The sequence below is a fragment of the Oreochromis aureus genome, linkage group 14 (assembly GCF_013358895.1).
Source record: "Oreochromis aureus strain Israel breed Guangdong linkage group 14, ZZ_aureus, whole genome shotgun sequence".
NCBI lineage: Eukaryota > Metazoa > Chordata > Actinopteri > Cichliformes > Cichlidae > Oreochromis > Oreochromis aureus.
The window spans coordinates 21,628,480-21,652,512 of NC_052955.1; the positions used below are offsets into that span (position 1 = coordinate 21,628,480).

At 39.3% G+C, this 24,033-nt stretch overlaps 1 protein-coding gene across 2 annotated transcripts in view; it reads left to right on the top strand.

The window, feature by feature from the left end:
• LOC116322886 (cGMP-inhibited 3',5'-cyclic phosphodiesterase A-like) overlaps positions 1–24,033 on the top strand; it is a 63,343-nt gene that overhangs the window by 30,473 nt on the left and 8,837 nt on the right. Inside the window, exons 1-13 of one of the 2 annotated variants that reach the window (XM_039598156.1) lie at positions 2,768–2,902; positions 9,334–9,579; positions 13,162–13,307; positions 13,381–13,496; positions 13,638–13,881; positions 14,122–14,198; positions 14,860–15,056; positions 17,112–17,249; positions 17,498–17,609; positions 18,593–18,700; positions 19,312–19,511; positions 20,488–20,691; positions 21,283–21,444. In XM_039598156.1, the coding sequence (XP_039454090.1) occupies positions 2,834–2,902; positions 9,334–9,579; positions 13,162–13,307; positions 13,381–13,496; positions 13,638–13,881; positions 14,122–14,198; positions 14,860–15,056; positions 17,112–17,249; positions 17,498–17,609; positions 18,593–18,700; positions 19,312–19,511; positions 20,488–20,691; positions 21,283–21,444 (2,019 nt within the window). In that variant the 5' untranslated portion in view covers positions 2,768–2,833. Of the gene's footprint in view, positions 1–2,767; positions 2,903–9,333; positions 9,580–13,161; positions 13,308–13,380; positions 13,497–13,637; positions 13,882–14,121; positions 14,199–14,859; positions 15,057–17,111; positions 17,250–17,497; positions 17,610–18,592; positions 18,701–19,311; positions 19,512–20,487; positions 20,692–21,282; positions 21,445–24,033 lie in introns of those variants that run through there. The other variant, XM_039598155.1, reaches the window with a different exon arrangement.

A 24,033-nucleotide genomic window follows, 5' to 3' on the forward strand; every position in this document is an offset into this window, starting at 1 on the left:
GACTATTATAAATAAAGACATACCTAGAACACAGAGGTACAACCTTTACATCATTCTAAAGAACTTTATTCAGATGTATTATAAATTATTTTCAATTCTACATTGTCCTTTCTCAAACGCATGCATCCATCTGTACTGCTAATACTACTACTGTCCTGAACAGCTGTTCATTAACAAAAACTGATGATAGCTCTGCCCCAGAGTGTGCAAGCTGTTGCTTCTTTTTACATTTATCATTGGCTTGTTTTGTCCTGGTTTCTATGTGCATGTATTTTTCTACCATTACATGAAGTTAAAATTTCAGTGGTTGCAACTTAAGTTAAACTATTTAGAGAATCACACAGAATTCTTGTGCTTAATTCTTGATGTTAAATCTAAACGTTCAAAAATTCTTTACCAGCTTTCAGAATCGTGAAATGTAGGTCAGAGAAGTATACTTAGACTTGCATTGCAATACTCACAATGGACAGTTTCTGTTCTTTGTTGAAGTGCCAAACAGTTACCTCTTGCTTCCATCTGGGGCCACTAGTTCTCTAATGTAATTTCAAACTACCTGTACATTTTGAGAAATCCCCCTACTGGTCATCTTTTGAATCAGCACAATGTCTAGAATGATGAGTAGGCAGCCATGCTCTGTTAAAGACGCCGTCGTTTTAAGCAATAACCTCTTCAAAAATTGTTATCAGGGTGTTTACCTGAATTACTCTTTTTACCTTATTGAAGGAAGTCTTAAAAAATAACTTCATAGAGGGTACAGATACAGGATGGTGGTGGGAGAGAGCTGAAGAGAAGCAAATGTAGATCAGCCCTCCAGCATTAAGGGTGCACGTGTCCTTTTCTTTTTGTTTATCAGCTGTGCCTGCTCTTGTTTATTTTTAGATGGGAAAAAGGAAGAGAGGAGTGGTAAGCAAAGGAGGGACCATAGAACAAGAGAGATGATGTTATGTGCCCAGATAACACTCTATAGTTTAAGTAGAATGATCTTTGAGAGCAGCTTCTGTTCGTTAGCTTTTATCTGCAGATTATGTGCCATCCAGATTGGGACCACAGGACAGCTCTGGACGGATTCTGGGTCAATGCAGCCCAGAGGGAAAGGGCAAAAAAGGATGTGTGTCTTTGGCATAATTTCCTCTTCTAATCTGAAGATTTGCTGAATATCAAAATAGCTTCAAAGCAGATCTTTATTTTCATAACATTAAACTCTTTTTGTTCCTGCTCGGCTGACTGTGCAAGCTGTCCAGTCTTACCTAATCTGTTTTAATACACCCAAGACATTTCAGCACATTCCTCTTCATGTTTGACTCACTTCTGTCTCTCAAGTGATATATTAGTGGGGGACGTTTGCACTGTTGTTATTAGTGTCTTAATAATTAATATTTCAGGTTTTGATTGGGAATTGATCTGAGCCAGGTAACGAAACTAATGAAATAAATGGGGCGATCGTGGCTCAAGAGTTGGGAGTTCGTCTTGTAATCGGAAGGTTGCCGGTTCGAGCCCCGGCTTGGACAGTCTCGGTCGTTGTGCCCTTGGGCAAGACACTTCACCCGTTGCCTACTGGTGGTGGTCAGAGGGCCCGGTGGCGCCAGTGTCCGGCAGCCTTGCCTCTGTCAGTGCGCCCCAGGGTGGCTGTGGCTACAATGTAGCTTGCCATCACCAGTGTGTGTGGATGACTGGTTGTGTAAAGCGCTTTGGGGTCCTTAGGGACTAGAAAAGCGCTATACAAATACAGGCCATTTACCATTTAAAAGCTAGTTTTTATGCTAGTATGTTTACAAGTTTCAATAAGTCATTGCACCAATTTCCCATTTTCCTAGCAAAAGAAAAGAGTGGTGGCTCAAGACTTTTGCACAGTACTGTAACATATTGGTATTATATCACATTAACTTAGCTCTCAAACATTCCTGTAGGAAGAATTTTGACAGAACAATGTACAGTTTCATGTTTATATACCACTAAATCACAATAACAGTTGCCTAAAGGTGCTTTATATTGTAAGGTAAAGATCCTACAATAATACATAGAAAACTACAAAGTAAAATATAATGAATGCTAAGAAGTGTCATCCTTGGAAAGGGGCCTCTAACTTTTTAAGAGTCCCATATTTTAAAGTCAATATGGTCTTTTCAGAAAGTGTGGCTCTCTCCAACTGTGGTAATTTATTTACATTTTTTTATATAGTAGCTAAATCATCTGTTCTTTTCCACAGTTGACATGTAATTCCAGCTTTAGCCAACACCAACCATGTTAACAGACTTTTAATGAATCAATATGTACCTCAGTTTCCTGATGCTGAGAGTGCTTTTCTGATAACACACGTTACCCACTGTTTGGTTGTCATGCATCACCTGCTATCACAGGAAACCCTTGACAAGTAGAAGGCGTAGTATAACTGTGGCCAACTGAACCCCGAACAACTATTTTATGGTCCACAGATGAATCACTTTGATCTTTGCCCCAATGTTTCCTAGCAACCAGGTATTTTCAATATTACCGATTTCTATGTGCTGCAGGTTTTGTCGTCCCTGAAGCACCAGTGAACCAGTTTTCAATTGGTAGATGTGTGGAAGCAGGGGCGGGTGAGATGATGAGGCGAGTGGGGGGGGGGGGGGCTCATGAAGCAGCAGCAGCGGAAAGGAGACGAGGAAGTGCGAGGAAGTGTTTGTGGGCTACATTGTTGAAATGTCAGTTGCTTTGGATTGAGACTCTTATGTGTCACTTACTGTGACATTTGAATTAAGGTTTAAGGAAGTGAGGACAGCATAAAGCTGTTGACTTCTCCAGGAATCTTGTTGCAAACATCACGAGTGAGTGGCTCTCTTCAAGCTGAACATTAATGATGCAGAGGAGGCACTCAGCTAGTACCATGGGGCGCCACCAGGACAATGCACATCTTCTTAAACAGGTCCAGTATTGGTTTGATTCACTCTTGGCATAGGCTGCTTGTTCTCTATGTGCTTTGTGTGTGTGTGTGTGTGTGTGTGTGTGTGTGTGTGTGTGTGTGTGTGTGTGTGTGTGTGTGTGTGTGTGTGTGTGTGTGTGTGTGTGAGTGCGTGCGCTCGTGAATACACATGTGTGCAAGCCATTTAATCAGTAATGATGAGATGGTTTAAATAGGACAACTTGAAGCAATGTCTAAATTAAGCTTCTTGATAGAGCCTAGTTTTTAGGTCACAGAGTCTGGCGTTCATAAGAAGGAGAGTGAAGCCTCTACTGAGAGATTCACTGTCACTGTTGTTCTTAGGTGAAGTAGTGCTGGTTGAGAAGCAGTTTTATCCGACTCCAGCACAATGGTTTGTGTAGTTTCTTCACCTTTAATCCAAACACTTTTTAATCAATATCTGCTGATCTTTGTTTGCGTTTCAGTTCTGCCGAGTATGAGCAGGAGTTAAAGGAGCATTTATTGCAGAGATACAATTTTGCAAAGAAATGTAGCCTCTGGAGCATTACCAATCTTCAGCTGCTCCCCTTCCAAAATATATACCATCCATTATTAAACAATCAATTGATTTACTTAATGATTAACTGTTGGTCCAGCGATGAAATCCTGTAACTGTTTGTAAATCTTTAATAGTCCTCTTGGCGATTACAGAATTCAGAATATGAACTTGGCTGCTGGCAACCCGTGTTAAATATCACTACTCCTGAATTAGTTCATGAATCTGAGAGAAATGAGAGTTTTTTTTCATATTTTATTCTTTTATTTACTTCATATACAGGAAAAAAAAAACATTTGTCAGCTCTCCACTGTAGTGCTGTATTTACAGTTGTTGTAGATGAGACTGTGGAGGAGCTCAGCTGGTCTGCTAGGGTGAGCTGTTCTCTTTTTCACTTGATTGGCCATGGCCTGCCTGTGGCCATAGCTCCTCTCTTTCTGTGTGCCTATCACTCTCTTTCTCCCGTTCTCTCTCTCTCTTTCTCTCTCTCTTTCCATCCCTCTTTTTTGCTTTATCTCTCTCTCTCTCTCTGCTCTCACCATCTGCCTTTATGCCTGATCTGCCTGCATATTTCCTAACTGTCTCTCAGGAGAGGGCTGGGGGATGGGGGTAGAGAGGAGAGAAAAGTGTTATAGTGGGAAGTAGTGGATATGGGAAACCAGGGGAAAAATCCTTTGTGTATCATCTTCATTTGTGTGGAAAGAGTTTGAAACTTGTATTTGACTTGAGTGTATATTCCCATGGTTATAAAATCACTTGACATATTATTAGGTACACTTTGGTAGTACTAGTTTGGACTCATTTTGCATTGAGAACTGACCTAATTCTTTATGACACAGATTCAACAAGGTGCTGGAAAGAGATTTTGCTCCATATTTGGGCACGCATGCACACACGCACACACGCACGCGCACACACACACGCGCACACACACACACGCGCACACACACACACGCGCACACACACACACACACACACACCCTGCTTCAAGGTAAGGGTTATGGGTATGCTCTTCTGCATACCTTGGTTGTAACGAGCGGTTGTTTCAGTTACCGTTGCCTTCCTATCAGTCATTTTCCTCTGACGTCTTGCCTTAACAAGGCATTTTCACCCAGAGAAATGCCTCTCACTGGATATTATTTCTTTTTCTGACCATTTTCTGAAAACTCTAAACTAAACTAAAGATCGTTGAGCGGTAAAAATCCCAGCAGATCAACAGTTTCTGAAAGATTCAGACCAGCCTGCCCAGACCAACGATCATGCCACCATCAAAGTCACTTAAAACACTTTTCTTTTCCTTTCTGATGTTTGGTTTGACTTAATTGGTCTTTAGTTTTAATTGCCGCCATGTGATTGGCTGCTCAGATATTTGCATGAACCAGCAGTTGAACAGTGTCATAAAGTGGTCCCTGAGTGCATATTTACAGTATATACATAAACTATGAACCCTTTGTGGTCAGGACTTAAAATCACACCAAAAATAAAAGGTAAAAATGTTTTCTTTGGGTTTTTTTTGAGCACTGTGGTGTTTTTCCTTTTTGACCACATTTTATGTGTGTCAGTTCAAATGCAATGGAGAGTGGTTTAACCTTTAAAAACTGATGATGCAGTTTGACAAGTAAACCAAATGAGGATCTCTGTGGTTTCATAGGAGCCTGGTATACACAGATCTCTTTTTATTTCTCTGTGTACATCACCAGAGTCCAGTCGATTTGTATTCTGTTACAGTGAACTCAGTTTCAGAAGGTTTTATGACCCATGTTTCTATGTGCACTACATGCTGTCTCAGTCTGATCCCAAGGCAGGTTCTTGTACATGCATACCTCTGTGTTTGTGTGTGTGTCTTTATGCACATCTTCATGTGTCCACTGTTGATTTACTCATTGACCATTGCTCCCCCAGTTGTAGCCTGTGGCCCTTCATACTGGGAGAAATCCATAAACTCCTTCCTCACCTTTAGACCAACATGTTTCAAAACAGATCTCTGTAGCATCCGTCAGCCCAAATTCTTTTGCATGATGTACTGAATGTACTAGCAAATGCACAGACATAAAATTAGATTTTCTAATCTAAATTCATTGCAAGAAAATAAATAAATCTAGGAAGTTAAATATCAGGGAATAACATTGCCATAAAACAGCCACATCATGTCTCCGTGTCTGGGTGGGTGTCTACAGATGCACACAAATTGCTGGTTCTACTATGTCACTCCCTCTGTGACATTAGCTCAACAACTCCATTACTGCCAGGTAATAGGTGAATGTCACAATAGCAGGATGTCATAAAGCTCTGGAGTGGTCTAATGGGTTTTGTTCAGGTTGAGGTAACACATGCACACTACCGCGCACACGCATGTACAGACACATGCTCTTCCAGTAAACTATCACCTATGTCCTTGTTGCATTTACTCATCACAATTCTGAGTCCTGACGTGTTTGAAGAGCTAATAGATTTTGTTTAAAGAAGCAAATTTTTAGAATCAGCTGTCACGTAGTTGGAATATGGAGGGCTGCCTCTCCTGTTGCTGTCTCATCTTGATCTTTTTTTCCTCTGGACCAAAAAAAGAATTGAATAAATAAAAATCCACAAGCGGGTCACTCACGAGCCCGAGATATAAAAATAACACTTTAAAGTCCGACCAAAGCGAAAAAGTTTGGCAGGAATACAAGCAAAGTGGCAAAAGCAGAGGTTGCTGCCAGTTGTCAAGCCTAGCAGCCTCAGGGGGCAGGCAGATGGGAAGGCTTATGGATGGAGTGATCATGTGAGCTAAATTAGCTTCATGTGCTGCCACAGTAAGGAAAGAAAGATACAGAAGGAGTGGGGGTGGGGTATAGTGGAAAATATTGTGCTTTGATTTGTCTACATTAGTAATGATCTAGTTTTTAAATAACCATGAGTCGTTGTTTTATTCTCCTAATTCTAGTAAATACACTATATTGTTATTATTATTATTACTACACTACTGTGCAAAAGTTTTAGGCAGCTGTGGGAAAAATTCTGTAAACAAAGAATGCTTTCAGAAATATAAATGATTGTTTACTGGCCCCAAATGTATTCTGCAGCAGGACAACGACCCCAAACATAAAGTCATTAAGAACTATCTTCAGCATAAAGAAGAACAAGAAGTACTGGAAGTGATTGCATGGCCCCCACACAGCCCTGATCTCAACATCATCGAGTGTGTCTGGGATTACATGAAGAGACAGAAGGATATGAGGAAGCCTACATCCACAGAAGATCTGTGGTTAGTTCTCCAAGATGTTTGGAACAACCTACCAGCCGAGTTCCTTCAAAAACTGTGTGCGAGTGTCCCCAGAAGAATGGATGCTGTTTAGAAGTCAAAGGGTGGTCACACCAAATATTGATTTGATTTAGATTTATCTTTTGTTCATTCAATGCATTTTGTTGATTGACTTGAAAGCATTCTTTGTTTACAGCATTTCCTCACCTGCCTAAAACCTTTGCACAGTAATGTATATGTATTGCACCTGCAGACGTTATTGGCCATGGAAACCTGTGCCAGGCTCCTGGCCCACACTTTTTGTGCTGATGTTAATGTCAAAGTTTGGAACTCTATTAATACTACTCTGCTACTCTATTACTGAGTTAGCAAAACACTAGTGACTTTTACTCTCTCTGAGTCTCAGGACTTGCTAACCCTGCTCTGTTACTTTATGTGGTCTGCTACTTTTAAATTGTTGTGGTTCCCAAACTCTTGCAATAACACCACTTACAGTTGATAGCTAGGAGGCATGACTTAACAAATTGCAGCACTGGCATCCTATTAAGGACCACAGTTAAATTCAGTGAGTTTTTTGAAATAACCCATTCCCAGACTGCATGACCAGGTGCTATTTTATACACCTGTGGCAAACACAATAGCTTGGAATGAATTCTGATAAAACCTTGTAGAGGTGTAGAGTGGGGTTACAATCCATTTTAACTGGCTAACATCTACAGACATCCACACATGATGGTATGATGGTAGGTCATTATTATTTGTTTTTTATATAATACAAAAACTACCAGGACTGAAATGAATAGCAACATATTTTGTTCTATAACTGTAACATTATCTTACTCATGTAATTTAATCAGCAACAAAAGTTGAGTCCTTGGTATTAAAATATAGCATAAGTGTAAGAAATAAGAGAAAAGGTAGTCTTCCATACTTGACCTGAACTTTCAGGTCTTAGATCAATTTCTAAAAGTGCTCTGGATATCAAAACTCACTAGTACAACACACAGGCTGGTGGTTCAGGGACAAAATATGGGAGAGTGCTTTGAGTCAAAAGCAGAAATATGCAACACTTTGTTAAATATTAGTACTTGACAATTTCAAGTATTAAAAGCTGGAAAAATTGTTCCGTTTTAAATCCTACATAGAGACCGTCTGTTGCCGTATCACCAAAAACCAAACAAAAATCTGCAAAAATAACTTAAGTATTAAAAAAAAATGACAAAGAGCAATATACATCCTCAACTGGACCAAAATATAAAACTGTTATTTGTGAATTATGAAACACTACTAGGTCTATGTCTCTCTGTTCTAATTGCCTTTTAGTAAATGATTTAATAATTGATCCACATATTGATGTATTCTGCCTTACAGAGGCCTGGTTACAACAGGATGATTACCTTAGTTAAATGAATCAACAGTCCTAAGTTATACTAACTGTCAGAATCCTCGAAGTACAGTCCGAGGATTCTGACAGTCTTTAAGATTTTTATATTTTGCTTTTTTTATTGAAAGGAGACATGTCAAAACAAAAAAAACAGACCAGTAGCTAAACAGAAAAGGTACTGATCCCTCACAGGTTTGAAAGCATTATTTTATGACACAGATCATGTAAGGTTCAGTGAAGAGACACAATACTCAATCACTTCTACATCTTTCACACTGTACAGTCCATGTTGCAGTCCTGTGTTTCGCCTGTTCAACAGAACAGTGTCTTTTTCCTTAAGCCATTCACTGACAAAAATAAGCATCTTTTTTGGGAACTAGTCTTCTTAATCTTTTGATTTTTAATTGTTGCCTTGCATCCTTTAATTATGGCATTAATCAAAAAAGCTATTTATTTTAACTTTTCACTTAATTAAGCACAGGAAGATTGGTGAATTCTCTCAAATGTCAGTTCTTTTTTTCTCAGGCACAGACTGTCTTTATCTTTCTCAAGGCTGACTTTATTGCAGACACTGCATTTTGCATGCAGAGAATATGTACATGTAGAAACTACCTTGTGTGTGTGTGTGTGTGTGTGTGTGTGTGTGTGTGTGTGTGTGTGTGTGTGTGTGTGTGTGTGTGTGTGTGTGTGTGTGTGTGTGTGTGTGTGTGTGTGTGTGTGTGTTCGTGGGGTAACATGTTTGGTTGTGTGAGGAAACTGGCATACACTAAAGAGAAGCTGATTAACCGATGTTGACATTAATGGTGGAATCCATGACTGAAACAACACGTGGTCTACCTCTGACACAGATGAGCCTATGGGGTTTAACAATCAGTATGTTGAATCAATAATAGCTAAATATAGAACAAAAGGTGGAGGAGTAGGGGGAGTGGGGCTTGTTAGCCAGTTTTCAGGATTTTGACCACTTTCATTACTTATTATTAACCTGCTGTAACCATATAGTACAATCATAGGCTAAAGGCAATTGTTTCATCTGATTTATTTGCTTTACTTTATTTATGCTTTATGCACAAAACACACACACACACAGAGGTTGCGCTGCTGTGCTGTCCTCAGTATACAGACAAACATTTTTCCATTCTCTTTTAGATAAAAAACTTTTGTATGCATCAGTGTGTAAAGACTTTTTAAATCCACAACATCACTGTATTACACAAGAAAAAATGAACAATGGATTATTAATTATTCACCTTTTCTCTCGTTTTGTCTTCTAGTCGTCGGGCACCAGTGTGGTGGTGGACATCGCAGTGATGGGTGAAGCTCATGGTTTGATCTCAGACCTGCTGGCAGACCCATCGTTGCCCCCTAACACCTGCAGCTCTCTGAAGGCTGTCAGCAATCTCCTCAGCACCCAGATCAACCTCCAGCCACTCCACCGACCTCGCATCCCTGCAGACACCCACACCTGCTCTGACTCTGAAGATGGGCCTGAAAAAACAGAGCGACTCGCTATTCCAAAGGTTGTTGTTTGTCTTTCTAGAAAAGTTGAGTTTGTTCAGTTTTGATTGTTTTGTGGAAGTTTACTTATAGCTAAAAACAAAGTTTTGTCTGGTCTTCCAAAAGGAAGATTTACAGTTATTGTAGATACAGCTGTTTAACTGTTTAGTGGGCTAGGCCAAACAGATAAACGTGAATAGAAAAATCAGTGCCAGTGCAAATTGTAGACACAGTTCTAAACCATAAATGTCAAAAGTAGGCTCAGTGGCTCACCCAGTAGTTTTTAGACTACTGTTTTGAAGGCTTGTGTTTGTCCTGTTGCCGTCTTGTTTTTCTGCTTTTTATTTTAACTGGTTGTGACCATGCTTGGATAAAAGGGTGGAGCTTTTGAGGTTTTCCATTTAACTTGTCTGCTATCTTGGTCATGTGACAATAATGGTGACAATCTAGGAGCAAGTTAAAAAATTCCTACGCCACACGGCCTGGAGAGTGGCCCACAACCATCATGCAAGCAACATTTCTGAGGAAAAAATTAGTATTTTCCAACAGGTAGTTGCTGGAAGTTAATGGTAGTCAAGGGAAATGACTGCTTAAACCCAACACACAGGTCAGTGACCCCCTGGCAACTATCTTTTGAGAGGTAAAAACATGTATTCCCCAAAAGTTGGTAAAAACTTCCTTGTTTTGCTTTAGTCACATATTTATATTTTTTTACAGATTTGTCTACAAACACTGCTCTCCAAGCTGTGAAACGTGCAGTGCAAGCTAGAAATGGAGAAGGTTGATCTTCAAAGTAAAAGCTGTGCTTTTTGAAACAGGCTGCAGAGCTGAGCTATAACTGTTTACTTTGAAGGCAAAGCTTCTTCATTTCTAATTTGCGTCACACATTTTCAAGTTTTGCATACCACTTGGTTAGTAATTTGCAGGTTTTTGTAGACAAACATGAATAATGACAGGCAACCATGGCAACCTGCTAGCAACAAAACCAATCAGGGAGCAGTTTGTGGTGCAGAACCTTATTGCAACCAGTTTTACCAAGCAACAGCCAGAAAACTTTGGGAAACACACATTTTTCCCTAGGAACCAGTGCTGAACCAGTAGTCAGCTCAATGTGTGAATAATCTCACATGAGAAACCTCAGTTAGCTAATGCTAGCTAAGTAGCTTGCATAGGAAAAAGCGTGGGGTTTTCTTTCTTTTTTTTTTCCCTTTTTTATCTTTGTTGTGATCATAGTTTTGGCTAGAACAGGACTAAAACAAAAGTAATGACAGAAAAAATGAACAGCCTCCAGCTTAGGGTGTGTGTTTTAGTACAACCAAATGCTAAACAAGTAAAGGAGGATCTAACAAGGAAAGATACATGCCCAGCATTATATCAATCACAAGACAGCCTCCCCCCCATCTAAAAAAAAAGGATCCATGTCTTTATTATCTATATTGTGAATATAATTCACAAAATTAACACTGAAACAAGTGACTGATATCATAAACTTATCCAGAAAATGAGCATAAGGGCATAAGGAATAGCTCAAGTTAGAAAGAGTGTATTTTTTTCATAAATGTTTTTACAACAAGAGGACTCATCTGCTGTCTGTTAGAAATAATGTAGGTTCAAAGCACTTTGATTCATAGACAGATTCATCCTTTATGTATTCTTTGTTTTTTTTTTTATTTCAGGGTTAAGAACCCCACTCAAAGTTTATGCAGAAAGATGAAGAAGTAAAAGGTTTTCATTGCTATGTTCTAATGATGCTATTGATTATACCTAAGCAGTGATGATCAGCAGATGATTGCCCATGAAGAACCAATGAATAGAGGGACATACAAAAAATGGAAACTGGCATTACTATAATTATACCATACTTATTATACTTCCCTCTATTCTATTGAGTGAGTAAAGTAAAAAGTATTAATAATGTGCTCATAAAAACACAAAAATATTTAATTGTATTTAAGTTGTGTTTTTCACTTGTATTGTTGTACACACACACACACACACACACACACACACACACACACACACACACACACACACACACACACACACACGTATTTACCAGGTATGTCTCTTTTGGCATATATCAGCGATCTTTTCCATTTCCTCCCTCACTGTTAGCCTGGTGGGGGCCTCTAAGATAGCTAACAATGACGCAAATTCTTCCAGGGGGCTTTTTAATGTTTTACAAGGCCAGTGCTTCAAAATGTATGAAGGCACTTAACGTGAGCAAGGAAACTAAATAAAGTGTGTGATGCAATGCAGGACAGCCTACCAGGAAAGTGACTAGCAGCTTTAACAATGCCTGAGTGCACTCAAATGCCTGAGCCATGTAGTGGAACTCAATGAGATGCTGCCTCATTTTGGCTCACTGGGGATTTGTGAGACTGCATGTGGCAGTGGGTAATGTAGGTGATTCAACTCACTTGCACTGGCCTGTTGTATGGCTCTGAACTAAGGACAGAAATAGCAGTTACATAAAGGTAATCAGTAATATTGGTGACTGAGCTACAACTAAGCTTTGACCTTGCTCAACCAGACAGCAAAACCCTGTTTTTTTTTCTTAAAAGTATGGGTACAATTTGTAGGTTTTGCTTGTAGTTCCTATTGAAAGTGTATCATTTGGCTGTTTATGTTATCAAGCTGCTGCTGTTCAGGATATTTTTCTAATATTTAGCAACTTCCAGCTTCTGAACTAGCTTCTGTTAAACAGATTTTCTCTTTATATTACTCCTAATTATGGTTACATTTTCAAAGTTTGCTATGATTTTATAAGATTGGCTTATAAGTTATTTTTTATGCAGTGAAACCAATTTTCAAGCTTTTTTTGTCACTTTTTCAAGCTACATTATTGTTGCATGAAGATGTTTCAGATATGCCCTTTAAAGTGGAATACCCCATAATAATCAAATTTACGGCAAGCACCAACAGCCATTCTCTCTCAGCCCACCCTTTTCTCTTTTACTCGCCTCCTCAGTCATTCGTTCACACTCTGCTTGAGATCTTTGAATAGATTAAGTGCCACAGAGCAGAGTGAGCATGTGTGTATGTGAGGTTATCTGCTTGAGTGCATGCAAGTTTATTTTAGAAGAACATCAAATGTGATCCTCTGCTGCCCTCTATATTCTGCTGTAAATGTGTTTGTGTGCTCCTTTCAGAAAAATATGAGCTCATTAACTGAGTTCAGCTCATGGATTTACAGAGAAATGTCTAAAACTGGGTTGATTAACACCATGGGGACGTGGCGCATGTCTCCCTTCTACTCTCTTTCACAACTGTCAAGTGTGCTCAGTGTGACCCTGCTCTCATCTGTATCTGTGCCCTCCACCTACAACGTCGCTCCCTTTTTTGGGGTTGCCTCTCCGGTGCACCGTTGTCACTTTCATTTGCACCAAAGTGGGTGAAAGTGATTCACTGTGGTTTATGCTTCCTAACTGAACGCAGTGACATCTCTGAAGTTTAACTGATTTTGACCACTGTGACGAAGAAGCATTGTCTTCATCATTTTTAAGCTGCGTTTTATTGAAAAATCCCTTTACTTTTTAGAATTTCATAATGATGCCTTAGCTACTTACCATTAGGTAACAGCTACATGTTCATCTGTATTTCAGCGTCTCAGGCGGAGTCTTCCCCCAGGATTGCTTAGGAGAATTTCATCAACTTGGACCACAACCACGTCAGCTACAGGGCTGCCTACCATCGAGCCAGGCCCTGTACGCAAAGACCGCTCAGCCAGCAACAAACACACTACAGAAAGGTAACGCGTCTTACTCAGAAGGTTTAACATTACTGTAATTTCTTTATCTGACTTTTCTCCTCCAATAAACCAGTGATTTTTGGAACAACTCAGTGATGATGACCATCTCAAAGAGTCGCTCCATGTCTGCCTCCTGTGCTGCCTCTGTCACATCCAACCACCTGTACAGCAAACCACTGGGAAGACCAGGTATGTTTTATCTATTTTACCGTAGAGTGTAGAACATTTCAGTTATTTTTGGTAAAAACAAAAAAAACAACAACAACAAAAAAAACAAACAAACAAAAAAAAAAAAAAACGAGTATTGATTTACAATGCAATCTTTTTCAGGGTTCCCTCCCTCCAACATATCACCTCTGGGCTCTCCTTGCTCATCTCCTCCCGTCCAGGGCACTCCTGCCTCCAGCCCTACAATAAAAATATGTTCAGTGCAGCTTCCTGAGCCGGCTGGGCCACTAACAGAGCGAGTACCTGGCTCTGTGGCCCCCAAAAGCCACCACAGAACCTTAACTCACAGCCAGAGCGCTCCGAGCTCCACCACCACTCACTGGCGGCCTCCATCACTCTGCGGCAGGTAATTTACACGCTATCACATACTAAATCAGTTATTTACTTACAATATATAGAGCGATTCTGACTGCAGAAAATTTGAATGTACAATTTATGCGTCATCTGCATGTGAGTGGGGGAAATTAGTCACTTCATTAGTTTGCTCTGAGAGGAAAGGAACATCTAAATTACCAGATGAGAGAGAACAATTAGGGTGGACCGGTGTGTATACTCTGAAAGCTTGTGTCTCTCTGCTCTCCTTTAGCTGTGGCAGGCCGTACAACAATCGACTAAACAACGGGGTAGAGTCTGAAGACAAAGGAGACAGAATACCCCACCCAGGTAATCAAGTAAAAAATGCATATTTTTCTGTTTATTCCAGATACAAATTAGAGCACAACTGATATTTCGGCTGATATAAGTTGTTTGTCAATCTATTGGTGTCGGTATTTATAGCAGCCAATAAATGTAAATTGAAAAAGTAAAGAAGAAACAACAGAAACACCCTTCAGTTATATACAGTCGCATAGTTTACAACATCACACATTCGAGCAGAAGATAAACAAGAAATCCACCACTTGTTATGGCAATAAAAGGGTTTGTTTTTGACTGAAATTTTAGTAAGGACTCATAAATTTGTTTATGTTTCATGTGTCTGAAACAAAAAGATATCAGCTTACATATTTAAGATCGTCAAATATTGGTCTCGACCTTAAAAACAGGCAGGATCTAAATCAAGTTGGCTTCACCTGGGAAAGCTGAACTTTTGGACATTTGGATTTTGATTATGTTTTTAAAAAAGGTCTTATAGTATACCTTGCATGGCATTAACTCCAGTTTTTAGTTAAACAGAAACATCTTTGTGATAATATATTCTCAACAGAAAACAGAAGAAACACGTCTGTGTTCACTTCTAATGTGTTTAGTCCTTTTTAATGTATTCAATCCACATAAGTACTAATGTGATTAAAGCTACCTTTCTAATCGTGTCATGTATTTCCAGATGAACGCGCAGTAGCATCATCAGACTATGATAGCACGTACGACAGCACCTATGAGACCAACCACAGTGACAGCAGCGACTTTGCACAGAATGAAGAGGAAGCAGAGGGAGGCAAGAAGCCTCCTGAAGCAAGGGAAGGTTGCAGGGAGTATCCGAATGACGGCATTGTTCTTCACCCAGTCCTGCTCTCTTCAGAGGTAGACAATCAGACCTCACGTAATGTCCTTCCCCCAAAATAATTTCATTAAGAAAGAATATTTGAATCGACAATAAGAGCAGCACTACATCATTTCCGAATTATGTGAAACCATCTTATGATGTCATGAGCTAGCTATCCTCTATTAAGCAGCAAATATCTTTGAAAGTTACTTTACAAAAGCTGGTTTTGCTTTAACAATACACGCCAATGAGACATAACATTACGGTCACCTGCATAATATTGTGTTGTTCCACCTTTTGCTAGCAAAAAAGGCCCTGACCGAAGGTGTGCTGTGGTATCTGGCAACAAGATGTTGCCAGGCAACAGATTCTTTAAGTCCTGTAAGTTGCCAGGTGGGGCCTCGCAGCATCCTACAAATGTTCGACTGGATTGAGATCTGGGGAATTTGGAGGCCAAGTCAACACTTCAAACTTGTTGTGCTCCTCAAACCATTAATGAACCTTTTTTGTTTTGTGGAATGATGCATTATCCTGCTGAAATAGGCCACAGCCATCAGGGAATACCGTTTCCATGAAATGGTGTACATGGTCTGCAACAGTGCTTAAGTAGGGAACATGGATTTCAGTATCCAAAGGCTTCCCAGCAGAACATTGCCCAAAGACTGATGCTGTGGCAAACTCGCCTTCATCCCATAGGGATTCCTGGTGCCAGGTGTTCCAAAGTAAGCACCGGACATCGATGTACAAAGAAAACGTGACTCATCAGATCTTCTTCCATTGCTCTGTGGTCCAGTTTTGATGTTTACATGCCTGTTGTTGGAACTTTCAGCAGTGGACAGAAGTCAGCAGTGGACACACAGCGATGCAGCCCATACGCAACAAATTGCAGTGAAATGTGTATTTCGAAATCAACATCAGCAATTTGAGGTACAGCAGCTCATCTGTTGGATCGGACCACACGGGCCAGCTTTCACTCCCCACATGCATCAATGAACCTTGCCTGCCCACGACCCCGTTGCTTGTTCACAGCTGTTCCTTCCTTGGACCACTTTTAATAGATACTGACCACTGCAGACTGGGAGCACCCCACAAGTGTCATAGGTAGGACCCAAACATGGGCCTCACAGAGCACAACGTGAAAACTCAAAAACAGGTTTATTGCTTCGAAAACTTAACCAAAACATGAGGCAGGAACAAACCATCTAAACTGGGGAAAAACATGAGCAGGAAGAAACACACTTATCTGACTGATGTGACGGGGGAAGCAAAACTGAACATCATACACACGAGACTGAAAAGAACTAAATAAAACAGGAAGTAAAAACACTCAGACCACAACTAAGACGTGAACTTGACAGAGCGATTGGAGAATAAACACACAGAGACATGACTGACTGGGGGATGAAGAAAGGGAACAAAAAACATGATAACTAAACATTGCCTGACCTAATAAGGAACACAGACTGGAAACAAAGGGAAACTAACATAATCAAACAAGAAACCATGAACCACAAATAGACATAAAGAAACTCAGAGGCGCTAGGAAAAAAATGAATAAATAGAAGACTATGAAGATCCAAACCAAAACTCATCTTAACCAGAACGAACCAAAAACCCTACAGAACAGTGAGAACTATAGTACAAAGATAACGAAAAACAATGAGAAAAAAAACAAAAGTCTGGGTCAACGAACCAAGGATCATGACATCAAGAGCTGCAGTTTCGGAGATGCCCGACCCGGTCTTGTAGCCAACACAAGTTCGCCTTTGTCCAACTTGCACAAATCCTTATGCTTTCCCATTTTTTCCTGCTTCTAATATAAAAGGCTCACTTGGCCCCTAATATATCCCACCCACTAGGAGGTGCCACGACGAAGAGATAATCAGTGTTATTCTCTTCACCTGTGAGTGGTCATAATGTTATGCCTGATTAGTGTATGTCTACAGAGTGCATTAAGTAAACCAAAATGTTCCTACTGTTGTGTCACTGTGATGACTGAATTTTTTAAGTCCTAAAGGTTATTTTACCTTACGTCCAAATATTTCTTTGCACCACCCTGAACTTCTCTTTGTTCGCTTACCTTTGCCTGACAGGACAAGCCAAACTTGGCCCCAGAGACTCTGTTAATGCCAGGGCTGGAGCCTCTAATGAGTCAGCTTAACAACTGGAACTTTCCCATTTTTAGTCTTGTGGAGAAGACTCACGGCAAGACGGGCTGCATCCTCAGCCAGGTAAATACTTCGTTAGTGAGGAAATGTTGCAACTTTAATGAAAACAAATGATCATTAATTCAATAAACAGGAACTCATATTGTTGTGATTACATTTACAGTAGGCTTATGTAATTAGCAGCTTAACTGGATAAAGATGTTAGCTTGTTAATGCAGGTGGTGGAAAAATGAAATGATTTCTAATATGCATGATTTGATATCCAGGTGATTCACTGTAGTGTGTGTTTTCCTCGTGGTGGTATCTCCCAGGTTTCTTATAGGCTGTTTGAGGACACAGGTCTGTTTGAGACCTTCAGGATTCCTGTGCGAGAGTTCATGAACTACTTCCATGCTTTGGAAAATGGATACAGGGACATCCCTTGTAAGTAGAAGGATCACATATTTAAGAAAAAAACAAAAAATGATCCATCAGTACCTTTTGCTGCCACAAGGTGGATGTGTTGCTCATGAAATAAACTTTAAATAGCATGTCTATTTTTCCTGCCTTCTGTTTACTGTGCAAATATATACTGAAAATGTGATGACACGAGCTTGAATTTATAGTGTGACAGATTAGATTATTTGAAGGATCCACAGCTTTTCAAATTTCAGTGGTGATTTAGTCCATCTTGAGCAGATCTCTGTACTTTTGGACCCAAATGTTGCATGATGGAGGATCAGCTTCCAGCCACCTGATTGTAATATATTGTAAAATAGCTCCTAATCAAATACAAAAAGACTTTAGCCTTTCTCTCGAAGCCTCCGCAGAGTACATCTAGAGGGAATAGTTTTACATGTTTGGGAATACTATGGATAAAGCCTACTTAGGGGCATCAATATCCATCTCAAACATATGTGACATTAATCAAACTATATCAGTCTAGTTGTCTATTTGTGACCCAGATTTTAAGCCATTGTTTGAATTGGCAGATTTACTCATAGCACTTCGTTCATTATGCAAAGGACTTTGACCCAAAATCTTGAAAGTTGTATTTTTATTAATAGACCTTCCAAAAAAACTTAATTAATCAAATCAATCAATTAATGAATGTTTTTTTAATATGGATTTTTATGTTACATTTCCATGTCTTCCATTGATTGTAACATTATTTTACCGTAAAAACGAGAGGAGTTGCTTCATCAGCCATGCACTGATGCAATAGTAATCCATATACAGTATATATATATATACCAACTTTACCTATTATATCGCCAATATATTTTAAAAGGACACTGCTTGCATTGAGGCCCAATGAGGTGACTACAGTGATTCAGAATATTTAAAACTAGTCAAGCTGGGACTTTTCCACTGCACTCTTACCACCCACACTGTTGTGAATCAGCACTTCATTTTACTCTCCTCAGATCACAACCGGATCCATGCCACAGACGTGCTGCATGCTGTCTGGTACCTCACCACTCAGCCTGTGCCAGGACTGCCCACCCTGCTGACTGAGAACGGAGTACACACTGGTGCGCTGTCTCCTACGCATACATTAATCTTCCTGATATTTCATGCAAAAAAAATTCATAATTTTAATTCCAGTCTGCCAGACTCTAGCAAGCCTGTTTCCATGTTGGTGTAAATCTTAAAGCTTAAGACACTCATAACCGTACCTAGACTGTACAGGACAGATATTCAGTCAGAGGATCAAAGTGCATAGATTGAAAATTAAGCTGACAATTTTGTTATTTATGCATTAATAACTTCTGTCACGAGGGACCAAGCTGAATATTAAGGACATACATTTAGTCGTTCTCATGGGTCCTGAACCAGAGGTAATGCTCACAACTTAACTAGATGTTGTCCTCAATTTTTATTCATGCTCGTTTACACGTTTTTGACGGCATCACAAGTGCAGTGTGATAGCAAAATTACCCAGATACTCCCATATTTATTTTTAATGACTGAAGAGTTTTTTAATTTCTTCTCTCCTGTTTCAGGTCAATGGCAAGATACTAAAAGTTAGTGATAATGCTGGCATGTCCGGCAGAAATTTATTAGACTTGCAGGCAACATTTCAGAGGAGCGATCAGAGGTCAGAGTCACTGATAGTTTGCCTGTGTTGTCTCTTTGGATGTAGACTCACAGAACGGCATTACACCTGGTGCCACAGGATTCCTGGTGTCCAAAACGAACCCTGTGCTGCAGGAAGGCTATGGCTGCCTGGCTGGTCTTATCCCTGCCCTGGAGCTCATGGCCCTTTATGTAGCCGCTGCCATGCATGACTATGACCACCCTGGAAGAACCAATGCCTTTCTAGTAGCTACCAGTGCACCACAGGTAAATAAATACAGGAAAATGTTCGTGACCTGGAAGGCTTGAGGGAGGAGCCGTAGTGATGGCTCGATAGTGATGGATAAGACTGACGGATGGGAAAGTTCATTTACTGGGAAGCTAAAACTGGGAATGGAGTAGCCAAAGGTCATCAATAAGGTCGCCCCGAATGTTGTCCACATCAAGTTGTTGTGTGGATATTCATTAACCAAGTGCCTTCAGCAATTATACTGATCTTAGAACACTAACTAACTGAATTATTAGTTATGTGATAGTAATTAATGTTTTAAGGTAGATAAGCTCACAAAACTGAATGCCAGTAAGACGTCTTTTCATTAAGTTTATGTTTATGAACTGCTCCAGAGAGATGGTAGGCAGCATATTACCAGTATTTGTTTATTATGAGCAGCGTAAACCTTTATAACAGTTCAGATGTAATTATGATGAGATAAGGAGTAATGTAAGCTGTCACATTAACTGCGCTTTGAGCTAAAATCTGCTTGTTGTGCGTATAATTAATATGAATGAAGCCGCTTATCCTGTTATCAAATGTTGTTACAAATGTTGTTACAAGAGCGTAAATGGTGTGAATATAAACGTTCATAATGCTCAGACATGAGTACTGTTGTAAAAGAGCTTTAAATGAACCAAATACAAACATCAACATACAGCCAAAAGCAGATTAAGTAGTTAGTCTAAGCAGTTTACAGTTGAGACTGAGGTAATGCAGATACTGCAGGTTTTAGGCAACATTATGGTAAAAAGAATCAGAATTAGCACCAACAAAAAAACAGATTCTTGTCAAAGTTTTGATTCATGTATGAGTTATTTTTATTTTTAGACTTTGGTGTACCAAATCATACCTTAAAAACTAACATGTAATATTAAACATGGTCTAGTAAGTGACTCATTACTAAACTGGGAAGATTCATTCATTGACAGATATGAAATATTAATTTAAGTTTCTCCTTCTCCATTTTAGGCTCTTCTCTACAACGACAGATCAGTCTTGGAAAACCATCATGCAGCTGCAGCTTGGAACCTCTTTATGTCTCGATCTGAGTATAACTTCCTGGCTAACCTTGAACACGTCGAGTTCAAGCGCTTCCGCTTCCTAGTCATTGAAGCTATCCTAGCCACTGACCTCAAAAAGCACTTTGACTTCCTTGCAGAGTTTAATGCCAAGGTAAATCAAATGAGCTACATAAACAGTATAAAACGTGACCATTCAATTTTCTAAATGTTGCCAATACAAACAAGACGGCAGAATTTAAAGCACAGTTTTAACGATAAGAGACATTTTATGAAACTTTGACCTTATCTGACCTTGAAGAAGAGCTCAGAGGTCAAACGTGACACATTGTAAATCCTTATATGGTACTTTCTATATATTGACAATACACGTTTTGTCAGTTTTCTACCAACAACTTATTAGATTTTACCTTGAAGACCTTTATGGATCCAAATTCTAATGGATTGTTAACGTCACAATAATCTACATGCCTACAAAGTTTTATTAGAAATCATTCAAAAATTTTGAGCTATCATGTATACAGACAGAAAGAATGACACACACATGCAAACGCTACCAAAATCATAACCTCCTTGGAAGAGATAATAAACATTTACTACAGGCTCTTTCCATTTTTTTTTTGTGAAGTAACAGAGAATGTCTTTTCTTTCACATTGTCTTAAATGCAAGGTCTATAAACCTTTCTACAACTAATCTATAAACTCTGTTTTTGTTTTTGACAAAAACATCTTTCTAATTCCTTAGGTAGGGGATGAAGGAGTGTCTTGTATTGATTGGACCAATGAGAATGATCGATTGCTAGTGTGCCAGATGTGCATCAAGCTCGCTGATGTCAACGGGCCACTGAAGTGTAAGGAGCTGCACCTACAATGGACAGAGGGGATCGTCAATGAGTTCTATGAACAAGTATGTTCATGAAAATGTCTCCAATATATTCAGAGCGCAGTTTTGTTAAGTGTTCCCTTAAAAATAACCACTTTCTAAATTATCAGTATTTCAAATCAAAGTAACAAAACCCAAAAAGTATTTTTTTAAAAATCTAAAATTCTACCAAAATAAGATTTCTTTAGTCTACATTTGCCGAAATCTTTAAATTTAAACTAAAAAATCCCCCAACTTAATCGAATCAACCATTTATTACTGATATCAGAGTAACAGTTTAACACAATAAAACTCCTAAAAGCCAATGTAATCAGACTGGATATTTTGCTAAAGCCTAACTTGAATGCCAAAGTACAAGCAGTTTCAAGATGCCACAAACCAAAGAAACCCCCAATATTTTTAAAATTTTAAGTTCATGCAAGCTGATGAGGTGGTTTCCCCCATCGCCTAACGGCAAGAGAGTCCTGAGGCCAAATCCAGCCTTTCAGTGTGGAGTTTGGGCTAGGGTAAGGTTTATTGGTGATTATGAACTGGCCATAGGTGTAAAACTGTAAGCGGAAGAAAACAGATGAACAGATCGCTAAAATCCCCAAATTGAGTTTTTAGCAAAATTTGAAATACAGGAAGTGCTGTGATGCACAGGAGCGCCTCTAGCAGTGTTTTCAGTGTCATCAGGCTATCATTTGTAAATAAACCAAAGTCCTGTTAGGAGTGGCTGTTGCAGAACTGTTATTAGATCATTAATGAGAGATATGAGGTCATTTTTCTGTAATAGATTACTGACATAGTTTATGTATCATAAATATCTCAGTATTATTTCAATATTTCAGTCACATGAAAGAAATATAAAGCTATGACAAGTTAAAACCATTTTACATTCAGGGTTTTTGGAGTTATTAATTGTAATTCAAGCTAAATTTCTGTACAAAGACAATAATTATTGTGTTTGATATCACTGTTTTCCTAACGAATCCTGCCAATATAAACCAATAACTTGTGTAAGTTAACCAAAAATGTTCTATATTGGCTGCCTCGTCTACAGCCAGTGATAAACACAATGTGATTTTCATCGAAGGAAAATCCAACATTCACAGGAGGTCAGTCAGCATGACAAATAAATCCAGGGGGCAAAAAAAGAGGGAAAAAAAATCTAAAAACAGAGGTCAGAGTTCACACAGAAGAAAACGAGGCAAGACAAAAAAACACAAGCAACGCTAAGAATTCCCGGAAACCTTCCAGATTCCTAATTTCTTTCTAAGTACATTCTTCATTCCTTTCCTTGAATCCTCTTTGAATCCTCTTAACGTCTTAGGCCCTTCTGCCAGAGATGTGAGTAGAGGAGGCGAGTAAGAGACACGGGGAGAGAGCAGTCAAGGCAACAGGCATTTAACTAAATGAGACATCCTGGCTTTGGAGTCGGATTTTTAAAACGATGTCAATTAAATATGGTGTTTGGCATAGCGGCATCCTAAATTGTTTTGGTACAGACCAACTACTGCTGTGTTTCATTATTTCTGATGTCATTCAAGCATAACAGTGCGCTTCACAACTTTAATATTGAGGCCATCTTTCAAATGAATTGACAGTGTGTCAAGTTATCATACCTTGTTCTTTTATCAAACAAGCAGTGAACTGAACAGTTCCTAAAATAACCTAAAGGAGTGCTTATTTGTAGATTCCTCCTCCCAACATGATTTGTATATTTCAGCAGTTTAGCACTAAGGTAGCAACACTTCCACACAAAGGATACACCTGTTGATCCTTCGTTACATCTGCTCTGGTAAGCTTCCTGTCTCCTCGATCCTCTGTCCTTCAAATGCATTTTAGGAACTGAGACAGTCTTGTAATGAGATTGCTGTCCAGGTCACAGGCAGGGGGACAGAAAAGACGAGAAATGAGGAAAAGTCTCTAGACTACACAAAGTAGCAAGACAGTGAGGCAGGAGTAAAGGAAACTGGGAGAGTGACATTACAGAGGTGACAGGAAATTGGAAAGGAAAGCTAAGAAACGGACAAAATAAAACAAAAAACTTCCAGTATCCATGATAGGGATTTCATTTCTTGCCCCTAGAACATTTCTCTAAGGTATAAATGTGTAGCCACATGTTCCCTCTGACAATAACTGAATATTGAAAACACTTACCTACTAGTTCATGTATTTATTACAGCCGCTGTAGACGGATGCCTGGCAACAAATCCTGCTATAAACTCACAAGACCATAAAGATAACAAGCAAGGATTTTGTAGACAGCATAGCACTAATTTGAAAACTCTTAAGCTTTATTTTTTTCTCAGCGGTACCCACAATATAAATTCCTCTCAAATCAGGTCTTTATGTTAGACATACAGGCTGTGACAGAAGCTTGTTATCACAAGGTTGCTTTGACAGCCACCAAACTTAGCATCAGAATGTGAATTATCTATTTAATCCTTTTTAATGACGGGAAAACGCAGAGAAAGGATATCAAACCAGTGTTCAGCAGCGAGAAACCTCTAATCTGAACTTTGCTGATTCCCGAGGAAAGCGACATGCCTCTCATGTCTGCTGCTTAGCATTCTGGTGTTCCTCTGGAAGCTTTGGCTCAGTTGTCTTAAAAAACTTTATGGATTATGT